A 17,911-nucleotide genomic window follows, 5' to 3' on the forward strand; every position below is an offset into this window, starting at 1 on the left:
AGATAAAAATCAGTTCTAATCAATAGCATAGAAATCTGATCATAATTGTTGCGAATGTTGGAAGATCCTGAATTTTTCTAAGATACAGACAACTGTTATATTACTCGGGAAAAGAACAAATTCTTACCAAACCTTTGCAGCTGCTCAAAAGCTAGCAGAACTTGATGATAACTCCTGTTTGGTTGCGTTGATGGAGTTCTGGGATAGCAAGCCCGATCTTCTTTGCCTCTTGGCCTATGTCATAGCAGGTCGTCGGGTTGGGGATCCATCCATTGGAAACGACTCTCTGCTCCTCGCTCGACATCTTCCTCGCTGTTGTTCCTGCATTAAGCCGCTTCTGGACCTTTTCTTCACTAATCTCTCTGTTCCATAGAGAACGGAGAATGGCAAGAGTTGAACTTTGCTAAGAGAACCCGGTGTTTGATTTTTCATATCCTGGACTTGATTTCACTTGCCCACTTGCATTGAGAAGCCGTTGTCTGACCTGAACCATGGAATATATAATTTACTTCAACGTGCAGGGAGTCTCTGAACAATTTGGGTGATGTTTAAAGGCTGTGACTGAGTTCTGTGAACAGTTAGGGTCTGTTCCATGGATCTATTCTCTCTTTTGGAGTCAACAAATCTGTACATCTCGTTGATTATCGAAATGAATGCGGCCACAGATTATTCGTCAAATGACTCGGATCCAACTAATCCTCCGCTATAAGGCAATAGCACAAACCGTCATGTAAGTAATAGCACAATACAAGAACCAGCACAAATAAACTTCAGATTCTGTCGATGATCATCGGATCTTTCATCCCAAAATTCAACAGATGCCAAAATAACTAATGCATCAAAAGTTTCCTTTACGTTGCGCACACTGGAAAGAGAGACAGGTAGAACAAAGAAACTGATGGAGCATGGAGAGGCATTGAAACATCTGTGGAGGGTATGCGTTGGAAATCGGTCGACGAGTTTCCAGCTTCTTCCAAAGATAGAAGGCTGTTCTGATGAACGGATCGGCCAATAGTCCTTCTGCATATTGGTCGAATAGGTCAAAAGGCCCGTTAACTGTCCCCCGTTATCCTGTAACAGAATTCAATACACACACTTCTCAATACCGACGAGCAGGAACTTGTTTAAGGTTTTGGCATCTAACTATAGACTGCAAAACACTACTGGGGCCAATCAAGTTTTTAAATCAAATTGCTTGCATTGAAATACCTAACACTTCCCCGAAAAAAATTTAAAGACGGAATATACCAATAGAGAGGAAAGAGCTCACACTTATGTAGCAACCCATACCTTAGTTTTACTGAACACGAGATCTCTGGTATTGAAGGGTACCATATACAAAGGGAGGTCATGATGTAACAGTGCCTCTATGAGTTCCTGCTGCCGAAATAAATCATACCTTATCAAAGGATTTAACATGCAAATGGCCATTAACTGTTATAACATACATGTGTTCAGGCGATCTTCGTCAAAATTTTCACGTAAATATATAATGGGCTATAAGTTACCAAAAGTTTGCTGAGGACAGCCTAACAGCTTCGGATCAAAGCCTACAGCAATGTACAAACATGACATCTGTTAGTTTGGAATGACTTCATCACATTGAACTGCCAATTGAGGTGTTAGTCCAAGAAAGAAAGACCCAAACATGCTCAGGCGGGCCCATCACAACAAAGAAATAAAATTTCACAGCCCTCTACCTATGAAGTAGAGTAAAGCTGCATCGCACTCTTATCAGTTGATGATGATGATAAAGATTCCCTGTTGTGAGGGCTGAAGAGAACTTCATGTTCGCAATCTGCTGGCATGACAGGCCTAATGTTGCCTGGGTTCAGTGGAAATAGGAAACAATAGTAGCCATCCACAATTGCCGTAAAATTGCAGGTTGCTGCCACCTTTGGGATCTGCTCTACAGAGAAACAGTTTCATCCGATGTAATATTTTTAAAAGAGGAAATTCTATCCACCTGAGATTTCTAACTGCTTCATCAAGTATCGAAATTGCTTCGACTTGCCTAAGTTCCTGAATGAAACAGTTTCTTCTGCCTTTTTATTTTGACAAATGACATGGAGATAATGAAAGACATAAACCCCTTCCAGAAGAGTGAAAAACTCGGGTTATTAGCAATTCTTTCCTACTACGCAATCTCTGACAGGATAACATCTACGTTCAGATCAGTAGTTCTCAGTCATTAGTAATTCAGTGCAAGTTCCAACTCCCAACTCCAAAAGGAAATAATTTTTGGCAATAACTCCGTGAAAGGATATGTTATGGTACCTGGTAGATGTCACGCATATACCCATGAAGATTGGAATACTCGAGTAGCTTCTTTTTCGTGCATTTGAAGAGAACATTGTAAACGAGATCGAACCGAATCAATGTTGTGAAAAGGCAAACATCTGCGAGCGTCAGCACATCACCACACAAGTATCTTGATTTGCTCAGATGATCATCTATTTTATCCAGTGCATCGAACAACTGGTTCACCGCAGCATCATACGCATCTTGAGTCTGTGCAAACCCACATCTGCTAAAGAAAAAATGGTCCATCAATTTCCCAAAACACTTACCATATTATGACTCCATTGGCAAGTCGGATCGAACTTCCCGCGTAAATCAAAGCCAGTTGCTCAAGAAAAATGACAGACTCGTGAATTGCTAATTCTAAGTGGTGAATGTGAACAGTATAGGGAAAACAACCTGTAGACCCCATTATTCACAATGGGGTAAATGACCCGATTCCACTCTTCGATCTCTCCCTTCAATGCCGCTGGGGAGAGATCCAACTCCGGATTGCCCGCCAGCCCGTTGAGACCCGAATTGAACACCTCGATGATGTCATAGCTCTCATTGCAAGCCACTTCCTTCCTCTCTACATCCCACAGCATCGGCACAGTGCACCGTCCGCTGTACCCTCCCCTCCTCAGCCGGTAAACCTCTCTCAAGTTCCGGCGTCCATTCGCCCTATCCTTTCCTGGGACAAGGCTATCCCCGGGCCTCGATCGGATAGCACTGCCGGTGCCAGAATCCTTGAATTCCCAGGAGCCGTCAACCCCAGGAGAGGCAACCGAGACAGGCACGGAGTCTTCGAGGCCCTTGAGGGCGTGGACTACGAGGGCTCTGTGTGCCCACGGGCACGGCAGGCCCACGTACAGGTGGAGGCTACCGGGCCTCCGACTGGCGAAGCGGGAGGGGTCAGTCACCCGGAACTTGGAGCTGGGACGGGAGTAAGTGCCCGAGGGGTCGGACGGGGCGAGCTGGGACATCATGAGGCGCCACGTGGTTGTCCATGCCGATCGGACGGTGGAGATGAGGAGGCCCGGCGGGAGCGACGGCCCCCAGAGGAGGTTTGCGAGGGAGGTCAGGGCAGAGGCGGAGGTGGTGGTGCTTAGGTTGTCAGAGTTTTGGTCGTTGACAGACAGTTTGGGTCTGAAGCGGGAAAGTCTGGCCGGTGGGTGAGCGGGTCCGTTAACAGTTGAGTAACCGTCGCCGGAGAAGGTGACGTTGCAGCTGAACGGAACTCTGCAGATTGACATAATTGCCGGCGCCGTTTCCCCTGGACGAACTCAAGATGAAAGAGATAATGAGGTGCTGACTGACTATCCACGTGGCATTTGTCATTGCCGGCGGGGCCCACCCAGCGATGAAATGATAAAACACGTGGTTGTAAACTATAGGACCATGATTTAGAACAGCCAGATTCTCTTTCATGGTCAATTATTGGTCCAGCAAGTGAATATTCTGCGGGGCCATACAAAACATTTCCGTATTTAGGGAATAACGGTTTGTTTTTATACAAAATATATTTTTTTTTGTACGAAACATTACTCTTTAAATGCAAAAACAATTCGTACGGAGACGCAGCGGCCGAATAGACGCCTTTCCCAACCTTTCATAGATTCTTTTCTTTTTTATTTTTTTTTCCTTTTTTCAGTCGGCAAACACGAATCTGTGCATCTGACTGATAATTGAATCCGATGCTGCCAGTGCCATGGATTCATCAATGGCCATTGAGATGAACTTCGGATTCTATCGATCATTGGAACTTTCATCGTAAGTCTAAAAGAAATGCCAACATAAATTCATATTTCGAAATTTTTTCCTTTAAATATGCTCCTTGGAAAGAGACATGTAGAACAAAGAAGACGATGGAGGAATAGAAACATCTGTGACAGTAACTCTTGAGAATGGATCATCGAGGGTCGAGCTTCTTCCATAGATAGAAGGCTCTCCTAATGACCGGGTCGGCTGAGAATCCTTCTGCATATGCACTGATGGCGGTCAAGAGGCTCGTGAACTTTTCCCCATTATCCTGTAACGGGATTCAAGCGAGCACATTTCAGGTTATTTGATCAAAGGTTGCAGAATCAGAAACCGACCCAATGAGGAACTTGTCTAAGCTTAAAAGATGCTACTTTTACTTGGCCAATCATGTCACCCAAACCCAAACAGGATGACGAAATCAGAAATTGAGGCAACGAGTAACCCCGTGAGTTCCAAGTAGTGCTAGTGTTTTTGAGCCAATCGAATTGCACGAGGTTAAACACTTGACACTCTGAATACCATAAAAACAAAGACCAATCACAGATGCATGTCTTTAGCCTATGATACAGAAAGGAAGGAGCTGTATAATTATCCATACCTCGGGTTTATCGAAGGTGAGATCTTTGGTTTTGAATGGTACCATGTAAAAAGGAAGATCAGAACGTAGAAGTGCCTGCGAGGGAAAAATATTTGAATATTTCATCAGGTCCAGCTTATTAAATAGATCATCACCTGCAACTAGCAATTGGTGCACCATGACATGCATGTGCTCATGCAAAATTTGTCAAAATATTTGTGCATATAAATATAGCAGACGGTTATAATATTACCAGATTTTTGCTAAGGACAGCCTTGTCAGCTTCCGTAATCAAAGCCTACAAAAATATAACAGGACACGGGTTAGTTTGGTGTGGCATACATCGTTCTACAGCACCAATTTAATTGTAAGTGCAAGAATCAGCCATCGTCACTTCATACAATTTGTGATCATGTTGGCCTATCAAGCGTTACTCTTACTTCTCCAAGCATTTTACTTGAACCACATCTTTTGGAGGTAATCCTCTTAATGATTTTCATGATTAAAGAACACGAGCTAACCTGTCTAATCCGTTCCTCTTTGACTTGATCCACGCACTGCAACAAATTCTCTAACGAGCCTGGCAAGGTATTGAGACCAATGAAGCATATCAAATAATTATGTCAAATAAAGACAAATGTAGTAACAACTTTTTGACTTCACAAAAGTGAGACAAGCTTATGGTAGTGCTCATTCATGTTTCCAAAATTTATGCGCAAGCAACAAGCAACTACTTCGCTATGGGTGACAGAACCTACCAAATTTAGTTATCAATTGTACAGCATGAACGTTGCCAATTCCATCAACTCCTGCAAAAACATCATTTTAAAAATTTGTTGACCTGCAAAAATATTTATCTATTGCGCTGTACTGAGGAAACACAACAATGTCCTTGCCGACAAAATCACAGGATATTTCACAAAAGAAGATTTCTTCATTGTTTCACGAAAATACGAGGAGTCCAATGTACCAATTTGCATTTTACCAGACACTCGAACTCCAACACCAAAGAACAAAGTTAGTGCTTCTGAAATGACAGAGACAGTTATGAGTTTTTTTTCCCCCTTTCTAATCTTAAATGATCTCTAAGTGATTGATAATACAAGCAGTGCAACAGACCTGGAATATTATCCGATCGGTCACCCACAAGCGCAATGACATCAACAAACTGGGAAGGCTTCAAGGTTCCATATTTTTCAGCAAAATCCTCCATTCCAAAGGAAACCATCCTTCAGTAAATGTAACGAACCAGAAGACAGGAAAAATATCATGATAAGCATCATGAAAAATGTTCAAATTAGTCGGCATAAAACAGAGCAATACTTCAATCCTTCACTAACTGAGTTCCCCTTAATAGTCAAAAACAAATTGCAATTGCTATATACTTACTCAATGCCACGTGGAGCAATACGAAGAAGGCGAAGTGATGGAGAAAGAATCTGAAAAAAGTCCTTGTCTGGGGACACAACTCTCACCTAGCAAATATGTCCAAGCAAGAGGAAACAATAAGAGAGAATACAGAAGAAACAAAACATTGCAAAGAAAACTATTTTGATGTATTCTATGCTTCAAAAAAGCTCTAAATCAACAATCTACTCATTAGAATGCAAAATCCTTTCGAAAATGCAAAAACTAAGCTTTTTCCACAAATTACAAGAATAAGTACCTTATATCCTTCATCAACACTCCTCAATGCCAGCGTTCCAATCACATCATCAGCTTCAACACCAGGTACCTGCCTTGAGTTTAATCATGATTAGCCAGCACTTGCTATAAGAAAATCTGCTCTTTACCAATGATCTATCCAAATACCCTTTAGAGTTGATAATGTGAAGTACGTAATTTAGCAAACACTGTAAACTGGTTTAAAGAAATTTGGTAATGCGAAATGTTCATATACGAGCATAATGGTTATGAAGTAAACAAACTGTCTATGACTACATATCACAGTTGTTGACTGATGGCTCTAGACTTCCCTACATGCCAAAATGCCCTTTTATATATCAACTGTACAATCAGTATCGAGGGCTCAACTCATTACCTCAATTACTTTGATGGACATAGCCTTGATGGATGCTTTCAAGTATTGAAGTCCCTGGACGATGGTATCAGGTGTAGGGGGGCGATTGCTCTTATATGATGGGTACATAGTATGGCGGAAATTCAAACCTTCAAAACAATTTAAAGAATGTTTCATCAACCACACCACTCGGGAGCAGTGTTGTAAGCCCATAAATAAGGAATAGTGAATCTTAACAATTCTTGCTTCAGTTAGAAACGGGAAGGCTTGAGATAGGAGAAAATAAAGAAAGTCAGGAGGACCACATGCTTAAAAGAAATGAGTGAAAGATAATGGCAAATGTTGAATATGTTCCAAAGGCATAAGCAACCAAAAGCCATCCTCATGCGATAATGAGTGATTAAGAAACACACATCTTCAAGAAGAGAGACAGAAAATAGCATTGATGACTGTTGTTAGGTATCAAATACACACTCACATATAAATAGGTATCAAATACACACTCACATATAAATGTCATCTCTAATTACTTTTGTAAGCCACATTTTGATTCAGTGGTTCCTCATTGAAAAACTAAATTTTACAATTAGAAAAGGAAAAGGAGACAAAACAAAGAAGAATTTAAGAGAATGATAGAGCAATTCTATATTTGCCATAGAGGAAGAACTATTAACAGAGGAAAAGAAACCACCACCCACCCCCCACACCCCCCCCCCCCCCCCCCCCCCCAAAAAAAAAAAAAAAAAAAAAAAAAAGAGGACCCAACCAAACAACTCAGTTGCCAATAAAAGACACCAATATTGATGTGACATAAGAAAAACTTCCTCTTAATTAGAAACCAACCAAGGCCCAAATTCCGTCATGAAAAAGACAATTGACAAGCATACCTTTTGCCATGAAACTTTCTTTGGATGGATTACTAGTTTGACCAAATGGAATTCCTGAAAAGAGAAGGTTCCTTATATTAAATTGTGCTCAAATCCTCAACTTTATAGAAGGAGAAGTTTGTCTCACACAACACTAAAGCCCGAGGGGTTCATTAGTTTATATAAACAGATTCGAGTTAGAATGTTAGAAGAATAAACTAACCAGTTGCGTTAAATGTTCAAAGCGAATAAACCAAATACCACCACTTTTGCAATTCTACAAAGAAAGAAATCATCGAAATGTTCAATGTTTTCCAATTAGGAGTTTCTTACTCTTTTTTCCTTAAATGGGCAAAAGAAATCGGTCAAGCATTAGCAAACCAATAAGCGAGCATAAAGAATGCCACAAAGAGAATAACATTTTGAAAGATTGGAAAATTGTCTTCTCCAATTAGATGTTGTCCGATGGATGGCGTGACAGGAACAAAGTAGGTAGCAGAAGCCAAAACAATAATAATAATCATAATTTTCTTTCATTTTTCAGTAGCAAAAAAGTTAATTAAAGCTGCCAGAAGATCCACATTATTCATTCAATTGAGATTCCACCTGCTCCAGAAACAATTAAAATATGATTTATATGTACCTCATATATCGTGCATTCTTAACTAACTCCCAAGTCCTAACTTCAATGAATGAAGTCTCAGAACATTATGGACAGTTGCAGCTATTGAAGCTAGGTTTGGTTGATAAATGCCCACACAAGTGGCATTTCTTAGTAATATATGAGATGCATATATTTTCTTTCAAGATGCAAATAAGGGAACTAGTTCCCAATCCAAGCTTTTGAAGAATGAACACTAACCAAAGATAATGTATCAGGAAATAATGGGAAGAGAGACTATAGAAATCTCAAGACAACTCATTGATCACAAACTCTATCCATTGCATAGTGGGTTCACCCATGTTCTAATAAATAAATAAAGCAATCGGCATATAACAGTATTAAGTCCGGAAAAAGAAGCAAGAAGCAACATCATAAATCCATAACTCAAGACACCATGCCTTCCGAAACTTCTTGCCCTCATAACACAGGGCAATATCATAAATCAATGGATGCATACTTTAAACAACTAATGGAAGGCTTGAAGCGACCGTTACCATCATGGTCGAACACGACCTGCAAGAGAACAGTTACAGTATATAAGTATCACGTACTTTTTGTAGATTCAACTTATATATGATACAAAGAGAAAATTAGAGGCACTCAACAGGATCATCGTCAAAACTGAGTAAGAAAGACAAGTTCAATTCGACTTGACAGGCAATATACCAGGACAGCTTTGAAGGAGAGGAAACAAGAAACAGGGTCATTCAAACACAAGAATCTACTGCAAAAGGACTCTCGAGCAAGAACAACCAAAACCCCCAATTTCTCCCGACCCAATGGTAGGACACCTTGTTCGCCTTCCACCACTTTGAAGGAATGGGAAGGGGAGGACATATGTTATTATAGAAAGAACATTAAATATAACCAAATTTCAGTTCAAAAGGTGAGAATCATTTCAATGCATCAAACATGCATATACATCTCAAGGGAAGATGCAAACTTACCGCCACATGAGAAGGGACAAATTCAAGGACATCAATGATCTGCAAAGGCAACAAGAATTTGTTTGACCTCTCTGAGTGAAAAAGAGCACAAACAACAGGTTTCATGCACATTTGATTTTCTGTATGGCTAAAAGCTTTTGATTAAAACCAAAAAGGGCAGTATGCCACTTTTGGCATTGGCCTTGGAGCCTTTCTACCAATAACTATACTTATTACAACAAAAATAGCGAACTTATGACAAGAAAGTTAAACTCTCTTGACCTCTATCCAACCTTTAATTGAAGACATCAGTATTAACAAATCAGAACTCTACCATTCATGTAACTTACAAGAGATAAAGCTGTAAATATAGTCAAAACCCAGTCTCCATTGCCATCGGCATGTGATAGATAGCCGTGGTGCAACCTTGCTGTTCCCGAGACCAAAAAGAAGATAAAATTTAAAGGGAACAGGATAAGTTAGCACAATTACATTTACTAGGAACAGAAGTGACGAAAGAAATATACTTAGAACAAATTCAAGGTGCAGTTCATAAAAAAGAAAAAAAAATTCTGTTTCTAGACATAAATCATGCCAAGCAACTTAAGAGAAAAGGTTCAAAGACACCAGCTATCTGGTCAAATTCACAGAGTTTCAGATGCTATGTCAAATATATTATTTTGACACTCTGACCAACTAATGCTGATATAGGCTCACTAATTGAGTTGCGTAAGATTCAAATAAAAAGTGATATATCCCAGAAGAAAGGTTTCTTCTAAATTTGCCTAGTTATTATGGCAAATATTTCATCAATCCAATCTTATTGCAGTGTAAATCAGTAACATACCTAAAAGCTTGTAGTAAGCTCTATATATAATTGATGTGCCATCAATTAGCATCACCCTCCCACTAGAGGATCCAGCCTTTGCTTCTTTTTCTTTATTTATGACTGAATCAAACAGAGCACCTTGTTGCACTGCTTGTGGACTCTCAGAAGGAATCACTACACCTCTATCAGAAGTTGCATGAACTCCAGGAAATACTGAACAGGACGGGGCACAAAAACCCTGCCAAAAAGTACGATGCACGATTGAAGACTGAAGATATATATATATCATCTCTTTAATGATGTCCAGAATTAAATTTATCTATTAAAAAGGGGTACTTTTTAAAGTTCGTTAGCATCGCTAATCTTGTCAGAATTTCCAGTTCATGCCATAATACTATCAGTTTCTGTCAATGTAAAATTGAGTCCTACATTCATCACTCAGCAGATAGACTATGGACTAAGTTGATAATAGGCTATACTCGGGGATTCATTGACTCAAATACAGATAAAAAATTATCATGAACAGAAAGAACCAAGAACCAACACTCTCAGGAAATGAGAGCTGCATCATGCATCAAGGAAGATGGAATTCTCAGTAAATATAACTGCTAACTCAACAGTCAGAGCTACCAAAGGCTGCACTCAATATAGCACTTCTGAACCACTACGGTAACAGGAGAAGCAGCAATAAGACCTTGTGTTGTTAAAATGAATGCCATGAAACTATCAAATGAAGTTCTTTAGATGACTATTACCTTGCTAGATATAGATGACGAGGGACAGAAAAAGTTTTGCTGTCTGATACAGCAATAGTTGTTCCCAAATATTTGAGTTTTTGATAAGCACGTTCTGAGGCAGTTAAAACTCCTCAAGAAAGAATGCATGTGATTATGGAGGTTTGCGGGCAGATAGTATGCCATATAATCATAGCAACATCACTTAGGAAATGGACACATTGGAGGCCCTGCTGCATGCAATGACCTGCAATATAGAACAGCGGAAAATTATTTTGGTGATAAATAATTCAAACCGATTGAATACGAATGAAGTACAATCAACGAGATTCCACGTGACAAGGCCAGCAAATGGCTGAGGAGAGAAATCACATACTATGGCTTAGATGGATAATGCCATACAAAAAGTATCAGTTACTCACGATGCATTCATAAAACACTAACAATCAACGAATAAAACTCTCCACAACGACTATTCGACATACTCCGGAACAAAGACTACCAATCTCTCGATCAACCCCTTGGTTTGTACTAATCCAAAAGTTCCCCTCTTGCACATTCATTTGCAAGTGTAATACTTTGTTGTAATCCCATCTTTGGACATGTCGGGCTCTCTATCAAGCCACGAACACGTAAATTATGCTACCAAGCCACGAACACGTAAATTATGCTACTAACCCGACTCTGGAACACTCTTTACTCCATCAATGGGTCGACCCCAAGAGTCCCACTTTTGCTCTAAACATTATCCAACGAGTTGTGCAACAAATGGCATGAAGAAGAACAGTAACCCACTAGACACAACACAGAGACAGAGACAGAAGCACATACTGAGCTTGAGGAATCCGAAAGAACCGGAGGCGACTCTGGTATTGGAGGGATTTCAGAAGATTTTTGCCGCCATTAACGTGTGCTTAGCTCCGTTCTGCTCGCTCGAAACTCTTCATCATTTTCGCCTTTGTTTTTTCTTTTTTTAAAATGTTTCGCAGGCCATTGCGGGCCGGCATGGCGGGCTCGCAATGAGCCCAGACGGCCCGAATAATGGGCCAGACCGTGGCCCAGGTGGATTCCGTACCGGCTAATACGACATTCCGGGGAACATTATTTTCCGGTAATAAGACGTATGCGGATGTTAACAGAGAATTGAACATTGTAATGTTTGGTATGCTCGACAAGATTCTCGATGATGCAGGGCGGTTTCGTGAAAGAAGAATTCAGGACTGGAGCAAACAAATCTCTAGATCACGGTGTCATCGATAATGGTGTGATCAAGCTGAGCCACAGAGTTTTCATCTTTCAGTCGACCGGTAAGGGGATAGGCATCGGTGCACGTACGAAGCAACGCGGGGCCGGTAGCAGTCCCGAGCTTATTCATCAGTTACACTATCAAGGGCCAAAATCAGGTCCAGATGGACTGGGACGGGCCCAGACAACGGCCCACTCAAAGGGACAAGCCCAGGGGTATTACGGTCAATGCAGCTATCCGTTTGAAAACAAAAACAGACCGCGCTTCCTTTTCCTATTCAATTTCACTCCCTGCGCCGTGAACTGTGAAGCATTCCCTTCAGATTCCGACCTCAACTCTACGCTCAGATTGATGGCTCGTGGGAAGGTAGCTCAGGAAACCCTCAATTCTTCCGATCTTTTCATACGTGGGGAATCGCCATCTTTTTGGGTGTTGAATCCCTTGTTTTCGTGGAATTTCAGGCGAAGGTTGATGCCGGGATGAGCTCTGTCACCGGAGATCCCCTCGCGCGCAAGAACGGTAGGATTCCATTTCAGCAAAGACAGTGCAGTTCTATTTTCATAGGATTTCGAAGTTTCGGATCTGTTTTGTTGGATGTATGACGATCTTGTGGGTTTCTTTCCCGACTTCGGGGGCTGCAAACAGCTGGCCCGACAAAATTTAAGGTTTATTCGGAGAGGGGGAAGCTCAAGACTGATGCTGCAGCAGACAGCTTGTGAGTAACCCATTACGTAAATTTGCTTGTAGCCCTATCTCGTGAAATCCTGTCTTCGAAGTTTCGCCCGTAGCTTATTGTTTCCGTTATCATTAATGGAACTTAGTTAATTTCCAGTTCTTGAGATGTTCTTGGTTATGAATATCTATGGGTCAAAGCAATCATTGAGTTTTTTGAGGTTCTTTTTTTCCTACTCACCTTAAGGTTTCTTCTTCTGTGCAGACGAAAATCTGTAGCGGCTACTAAAGGCACAACTCAGCCTGGGCTGACAATTGGCCCCAAGAACATGGAGAAGATCAAAGGCTTGCGTGATAGTTCCGGTGAGGCTTGATGAAAAACTGAAATTTTTGGGTTTCTAGCTTCGACCCATCTAACATTTTGTTAGTTTTCCATCGTTCAGTTAAGACAAATGTGAGAAGGAAAGCTCTGGCAGATGTTAGCAATATTCGTAAAATTGGTTCAAGTGGAGTAGCCTGTGATGGGTCCAAACCAATGTAAGTTGAAAATTTTTCCTATGCGCCCTTTTGGCCTATATTTGTTGACCTCACCTATCTCTTCTGTAAAGCAAGTCAGTGCGGATAAAACTTATTGATTGTATACGATTTCTGAACCCATGAAGAAACATAGAATGACATTGTGTCTCTGCTCACCTTCCTCCTTTGCTGTTTTGCTACCTACCTCTAATATGGATGCACTTTCTCAATGCAGGAAGTACAAAAGCGACAGAATCACATCTATAAAGCGGTATGCTTCAAGATGCCTAACTAATACCGAACTATTGCTATATCTATTCAGTTGGAGATTATATGTCCAGCTTTACATTCTTGTAGTTCTTAGGGTTCTACTTCTTGAAGTAGATAGACTAGCAAGTCATTGATTATGCTTTATATGTTTGCCTGCTCGGTATAAATTAATAGTTGTTTGAGTTTTGTTTATTCAGCACTAATCAGATCAATATCTTCTGTTTGACCATGTTCAATAAGAGTATAATGCCACCTCTGTGATGTCTTCGGGATTGAAAACTTTTGATGAGACATCATACATAAGAAAGCATGTCTTAGTGACTGGAATAGCATTTTTGTTTTGGTTTTAAATATTACTGTCAAATAGAAGATGGGAAAGAAATGTTCTTTTACCTCCCAATAGCTTTTTTCAGCATGCAAACTTACTTTCATCCACTTGATTAATTAATCAGGGAATCGATAGATCCAGGTGTCAGAACTGCTAGTGCTTTGCCCAGAAAATCTATTACGGTAAGGCAATGCATTTTATCATCATGTATTATCTTATGTACATATGGGAGTGTGCTGCTAATTGTTTGCTCTGTTGACATAACTTGCATGACATATTGAGGTAATGATGTATTACTTTTTTGAAATAGGCACAAGCACAGGGAAGACTAAGTCAGGGTACTGGGGAACCATGTCCATTGAAGAGAGGTGCCCTTTGTCATTAATTTCATTTGTGCAGCACTTATAGTAACATGGACTGCTGGCGCTTACTTGTCGTCAGTGATGTAGACATGAAGGAGTTGGTTGCTTCTTCTAATGCTCAAAGCACTAAGACCAAGGAAACATGTGGCGGTTCCACATTTACTGATAATAGGTAGTTTTCTTCTTGCTGCTGATGTTATCCTTTTGCATATAGTGTAATGGATGGTTTACTCTTGTGATTTTAATTTTTATCCATAGTGAGTGACAATTTCCCCAAGGAACTTACATTTTTTAAATTTCCAATTTACCAGGAGAAGTCGAATCAACTCTCTGGCATTGCCAAGGTTTGTGAACCTCTTCTTTTATTACAACAGATACCTGCTACTTTTGATTGAAATGCTTATAATTCTTGCTTTTGCTGCTTGAAGGAAGATTTTACCAGTTTTAAGGAGAAATAATCAGGTAAACCAGCTGAAGTTGCATCTAGGCTGCATGATCTTGCCTTTTTATTTTGCTCGTGCTGAAGCTGCTTGTGCTTGTAGGAAAATTCTGACAGTTCAGATAAGGGGAAGGGAAAAACTGCCATTGCCAGTAAGATTCCATGAATTATATTTGGCAGGGCTGTGTTTTATGATTAATAGCATAGTGATTTTACCTTTTGCTTTCAGTAAAAGCTAAGAGCGGTAAGAAGATGCTGCCCCAACTAAGCAACACTGGAAGCCATATTGCGAAGAATAGACCAAGTGATGGGCATATTATGACGTAAGTATGAATGTTTTGACTGTTATGTAAAGAGCACACCAACTTTCGCCTCTTCAATGATGTGCTTAGACATACCTGCACACCCTTATCCTCAGCGTAGCCGCTCCATCATTTCTGCATACGTGTATGTATATTTTGTTAATGGAATACGGTTCTGTGATATCGCTCACAGAGGTAACAGGATATCTGTGACAATAACGGGTCGTACCACTCTCTTGAATTTGAGCGTTTAATGAAGTGTAATTCCATTGAGTTGCAAGCAGGCATTCTTGATTGTTTTGATAATTCTTCTACTTCACTGACGTTCAGATAACTCAACAGATCTGCATTTATTGTTTAGGGTCCCGAAGGGTCAAAGGAATATCGCTACCCATGCATCCTCTGGAATACCTACCACAGTACGTATTGCATCTTTATAATGATGAATAAGTCATGAGAATAAAGTGCAATTGTTAGCAAATACAATGCCCTTCTGCAGCAACTTTTGCCTTTGTACAATTAACTAGAAGCTCTTTATGTAGTACCCAAAAAGTTCAAAACCTGTTTGATGGTTGAAGTGGCTGGTTATCATGACAAAAAGATGTGATATTAATTCCCTTTTGTTGTGAAACCAGAGAACTGGAAACATTGCAAGAGTGGTTCCAAATATCCAAACAACTATAAAGACCAAGCATCTACCAGCTGCTGACAAATCATCCTCAGTCCCTGCAGTCTCATCAGGAACTGATAAACCAGAGACAAATCCTGTTCCTGAAGATATCGCATCAACTGTATCACAAGAGAACAAAAGGCAAGAAATTCCATCTGGGGAGACCAGCCTTTTAGAAGAAAACAAAGAGAAAGCTATTGTCAAAGGAAAAGCAGGGCGCAGGCGATCTTACACATCTCTGCTAATGGCTAGATCAAAGGTGGCACCATTGTTTATGGATACTGTTTTATGATTATTTTCTGGGTTTAAGAATTTCCATGATACTTTAAATTATTTTGCAGTTCCTTGGAGAACATGGTGAGGTCGTGAAGCAGGAAAATGTACCAAATATAGATGATGGTAGCAATCAATTGGAAGTCGCTGAATATGTTGATGAAATTTATGAGTATTACTGGATTACAGAGGTAATGTCTCATGTTTCCAGGACTTGAGTGGGCTTCTCTGAGAAATATTAATCTTTTCTGTTATTGACATGTGATCAAGTTTATGGAATTTTTATTCAGCAAAAAAAAAGTTTTAGGAATTTTGATCTCTGCTATCTTTACTGATATATCAATCAATGATAGTTTCTTAGAACATCATTATAATTTTCACTACACTCATCTCATTGTTGACTACTTAAATTTTGACTAGCTTCTTTCCCAAGCATCTGCCATCTAGGGAAATTTTCTCCAACATTTTGCTAATGCAAATTTTCTTGCAGGCACAGTTTTCCTCTTTGGCCAATTACATGTCAATTCAGGGCGATGTCACGTCTCCTATGCGAGGCATATTGATAAATTGGCTCATTGAGGTACTTTTCCTCTGAAGTGTTTTTGCCACCCACCTGCTTCCCATAATGCCTGAGTTAATTGCCAGTTTTTGGTTGCCTGTTTCTATTATAATAGGTGCATCTTAAATTCGATTTGATGCATGAGACACTCTATCTCATGGTCACACTGCTAGACCGATATCTATCTCAAGTGCCAATCCAGAAGAATGAGATGCAGTTGGTTGGTCTTGCTGCACTCCTGTTGGCATCCAAATACGAGGACTTCTGGCATCCGAGGGTACATATATACTTACTGCTGTCAATTCTTTAACTTGTATATTTTTCCTTCCAATGATTGATCAATTGCTATGCCTGATTTTATACAGATTAAGGATCTGATCAGTGTCTCAGCCGAGTCCTACACAAGAGAACAAATGTTACGAATGGTACACGCATTATATATTATTGCTATAATCAAATGAGACAGAGATAAATAAGTTTTGCCACAATAGGAAGACACCATTTCGCCATTTCATTCATGGAACCTGCTGTGCAATGCAAGTCCGTTATTAGTGGGAACCTAACATGATGGCTTTATCTCCTGTATTCTCAGGAAAGTTCTATCTTAAAGAAGTTGAAGTTTCGCCTAAACATCCCCACTCCTTATGTTTTCATGTTAAGGTTCCTCAAAGCTGCTCAGTCGGACAAAGTGGTATGCTGCCTCTTTCTTATCTCTTTATCCATCAGAATTCTCCATACAGAATCTGGGTTTGGAGGCATCTACTTAAACTGGATTCAACTGAGACTGAAGACCTTACTGAGTAAACCTAAACCTGCTTACTTGGCCTTTTCGTGTCAGCTCGAACATCTGGCTTTTTACCTCATCGAGCTCAGTTTGGTTGAGTATGAAGCTCTAGAGTTCAGATCTTCACTGCTGTGTGCATCGGCAATCTATGTCGCGAGGCTCACCCTGCAAATTTCTCCCACTTGGACTCCACTTCTCATGAAACACGCAAGATATGAAGTTCCACACATGAGGCAAATGATTATTTTATATTCTATTTCTTCCGTTTTCTGCAGTTCGCAACTCTCATGATGTGAACTAACTGAGCTTGGTTTACCATTTTTCCAGGGAATGTGCAGAAATGATTCTGAGGTTCCACAAAGCAGCTCGAAAGGGACAGCTGAAGGTCACATATGAGAAGTACGCCGGGCCCGATTTGAGCGGTGTTGCAATGATTAGGCCCTTGGAGAAACTTCCAGCTTGATTCTACATGCTTTCGTTCATTCTGTCCTCTGTAAATATATCCAGAGCTCTTACATCTAGCTCTGCTGCAAGAGGAGTCCTTCTGATTACACACTGTTTCCATCGAACTTTTCAGTTCTGCCATCCGATCCACAATCCACAGATTCGAGTTTTTACAGAACTGAACATCTGCATGGTTGCATGCTGTTTTGTAATTCGTGCAACCTGATGATCAACAAATGTTGAATTGGTTGTCTGTGTGATACAGATATTTCCATATTTGGAGTGTACTGTGCCTAGGGGTCATTGCCATGCTGATTGTTGTAATACACTTAAATGTAGCAATGCAAAGAGTTGTCTTTCGTGATTGCCTGATTTGTGAATTTCAG

General features: G+C 40.3%; 3 protein-coding genes across 10 annotated transcripts; 1 reads left to right on the forward strand and 2 right to left on the reverse strand.

Annotated features, from left to right (window-relative positions):
• Positions 1-672: 672 nt before the first annotated feature.
• LOC116204447 (glutathionyl-hydroquinone reductase PcpF) lies at positions 673-3,619 on the reverse strand. 5 transcript variants are annotated; one of them, XM_031536534.1, is made up of 6 exons: positions 2,701-3,601; positions 2,278-2,530; positions 1,701-1,904; positions 1,509-1,550; positions 1,291-1,377; positions 673-1,071 (listed from the first exon to the last, which is right to left on the reverse strand). In XM_031536534.1, exons 1-3 carry the CDS (start codon positions 3,534-3,536, stop codon positions 1,701-1,703), a joined length of 1,293 nt encoding a protein of 430 aa, XP_031392394.1. In that variant the 5' UTR covers positions 3,537-3,601; the 3' UTR covers positions 673-1,071; positions 1,291-1,377; positions 1,509-1,550. The 5 variants fall into 5 exon arrangements, with proteins under 5 accessions (XP_031392394.1, XP_031392395.1, XP_031392393.1 ...); XM_031536535.1 differs by having other exon boundaries at positions 1,291-1,399; XM_031536533.1 differs by having other exon boundaries at positions 1,291-1,380; positions 2,701-3,600.
• Positions 3,620-4,036: 417 nt separating this feature from the next.
• Positions 4,037-11,608, reverse strand: LOC116204446 (DNA polymerase I). 3 transcript variants are annotated; one of them, XM_031536530.1, is made up of 17 exons: positions 11,492-11,608; positions 10,682-10,907; positions 9,945-10,164; positions 9,448-9,527; positions 9,119-9,157; positions 8,666-8,684; positions 7,529-7,582; positions 6,663-6,790; positions 6,288-6,356; positions 6,011-6,096; positions 5,741-5,850; positions 5,380-5,430; positions 5,143-5,201; positions 4,875-4,919; positions 4,643-4,717; positions 4,422-4,555; positions 4,037-4,312 (listed from the first exon to the last, which is right to left on the reverse strand). In XM_031536530.1, exons 2-16 carry the CDS (start codon positions 10,844-10,846, stop codon positions 4,463-4,465), a joined length of 1,293 nt encoding a protein of 430 aa, XP_031392390.1. In that variant the 5' UTR covers positions 10,847-10,907; positions 11,492-11,608; the 3' UTR covers positions 4,037-4,312; positions 4,422-4,462. The 3 variants fall into 3 exon arrangements, with proteins under 3 accessions (XP_031392390.1, XP_031392389.1, XP_031392391.1); XM_031536529.1 differs by lacking the exon at positions 4,422-4,555; XM_031536531.1 differs by lacking the exons at positions 4,422-4,555; positions 7,529-7,582.
• Positions 11,609-12,172: 564 nt separating this feature from the next.
• LOC116204868 (putative cyclin-B3-1) lies at positions 12,173-17,891 on the forward strand. 2 transcript variants are annotated; one of them, XM_031537215.1, is made up of 22 exons: positions 12,173-12,272; positions 12,368-12,425; positions 12,552-12,621; positions 12,844-12,941; positions 13,007-13,115; positions 13,330-13,365; positions 13,817-13,874; positions 14,003-14,060; positions 14,142-14,226; positions 14,366-14,398; positions 14,483-14,516; positions 14,597-14,645; positions 14,723-14,816; positions 15,157-15,214; positions 15,431-15,724; positions 15,807-15,929; positions 16,229-16,318; positions 16,413-16,574; positions 16,663-16,722; positions 16,890-16,988; positions 17,136-17,314; positions 17,409-17,891. In XM_031537215.1, exons 1-22 carry the CDS (start codon positions 12,258-12,260, stop codon positions 17,542-17,544), a joined length of 1,998 nt encoding a protein of 665 aa, XP_031393075.1. In that variant the 5' UTR covers positions 12,173-12,257; the 3' UTR covers positions 17,545-17,891. The 2 variants fall into 2 exon arrangements, with proteins under 2 accessions (XP_031393075.1, XP_031393076.1); XM_031537216.1 differs by having other exon boundaries at positions 13,022-13,115.
• The last annotated feature ends 20 nt before the right edge of the window (positions 17,892-17,911 follow it).

This window comes from Punica granatum, chromosome 4, assembly GCF_007655135.1.
Source record: "Punica granatum isolate Tunisia-2019 chromosome 4, ASM765513v2, whole genome shotgun sequence".
Lineage (NCBI taxonomy): Eukaryota > Viridiplantae > Streptophyta > Magnoliopsida > Myrtales > Lythraceae > Punica > Punica granatum.

Bases quoted from the DNA above. Each gene is read 5' to 3' on its own strand.
- LOC116204446 (XM_031536529.1), bottom strand. From the start codon at position 10,846: ATGGCATACTATCTGCCCGCAAACCTCCATAATCACATGCATTCTTTC. The intron at 10,165-10,681 runs GTAATAGTCATC...ACTTTTTGGCAG, and splicing joins CGTCATCTATATCTAGCAAG to GGTTTTTGTGCCCCGTCCTG. The intron at 4,920-5,142 runs GTTAGCTCGTGT...ATATTTTTGTAG, and splicing joins AAGAGGAACGGATTAGACAG to GCTTTGATTACGGAAGCTGA.
- LOC116204447 (XM_031536534.1), bottom strand. From the start codon at position 3,536: ATGTCAATCTGCAGAGTTCCGTTCAGCTGCAACGTCACCTTCTCCGGC. The intron at 2,531-2,700 runs GTTGTTTTCCCT...TTTTTTCTTTAG, and splicing joins GTGAATAATGGGGTCTACAG to CAGATGTGGGTTTGCACAGA. The intron at 1,905-2,277 runs GTACCATAACAT...TCTGTAGAGCAG, and splicing joins ATATGCGTGACATCTACCAG to ATCCCAAAGGTGGCAGCAAC.
- LOC116204868 (XM_031537215.1), top strand. The intron at 14,227-14,365 runs GTAGTTTTCTTC...CCAATTTACCAG, and splicing joins TCCACATTTACTGATAATAG to GAGAAGTCGAATCAACTCTC. The intron at 16,723-16,889 runs GTACACGCATTA...CTGTATTCTCAG, and splicing joins GAGAACAAATGTTACGAATG to GAAAGTTCTATCTTAAAGAA.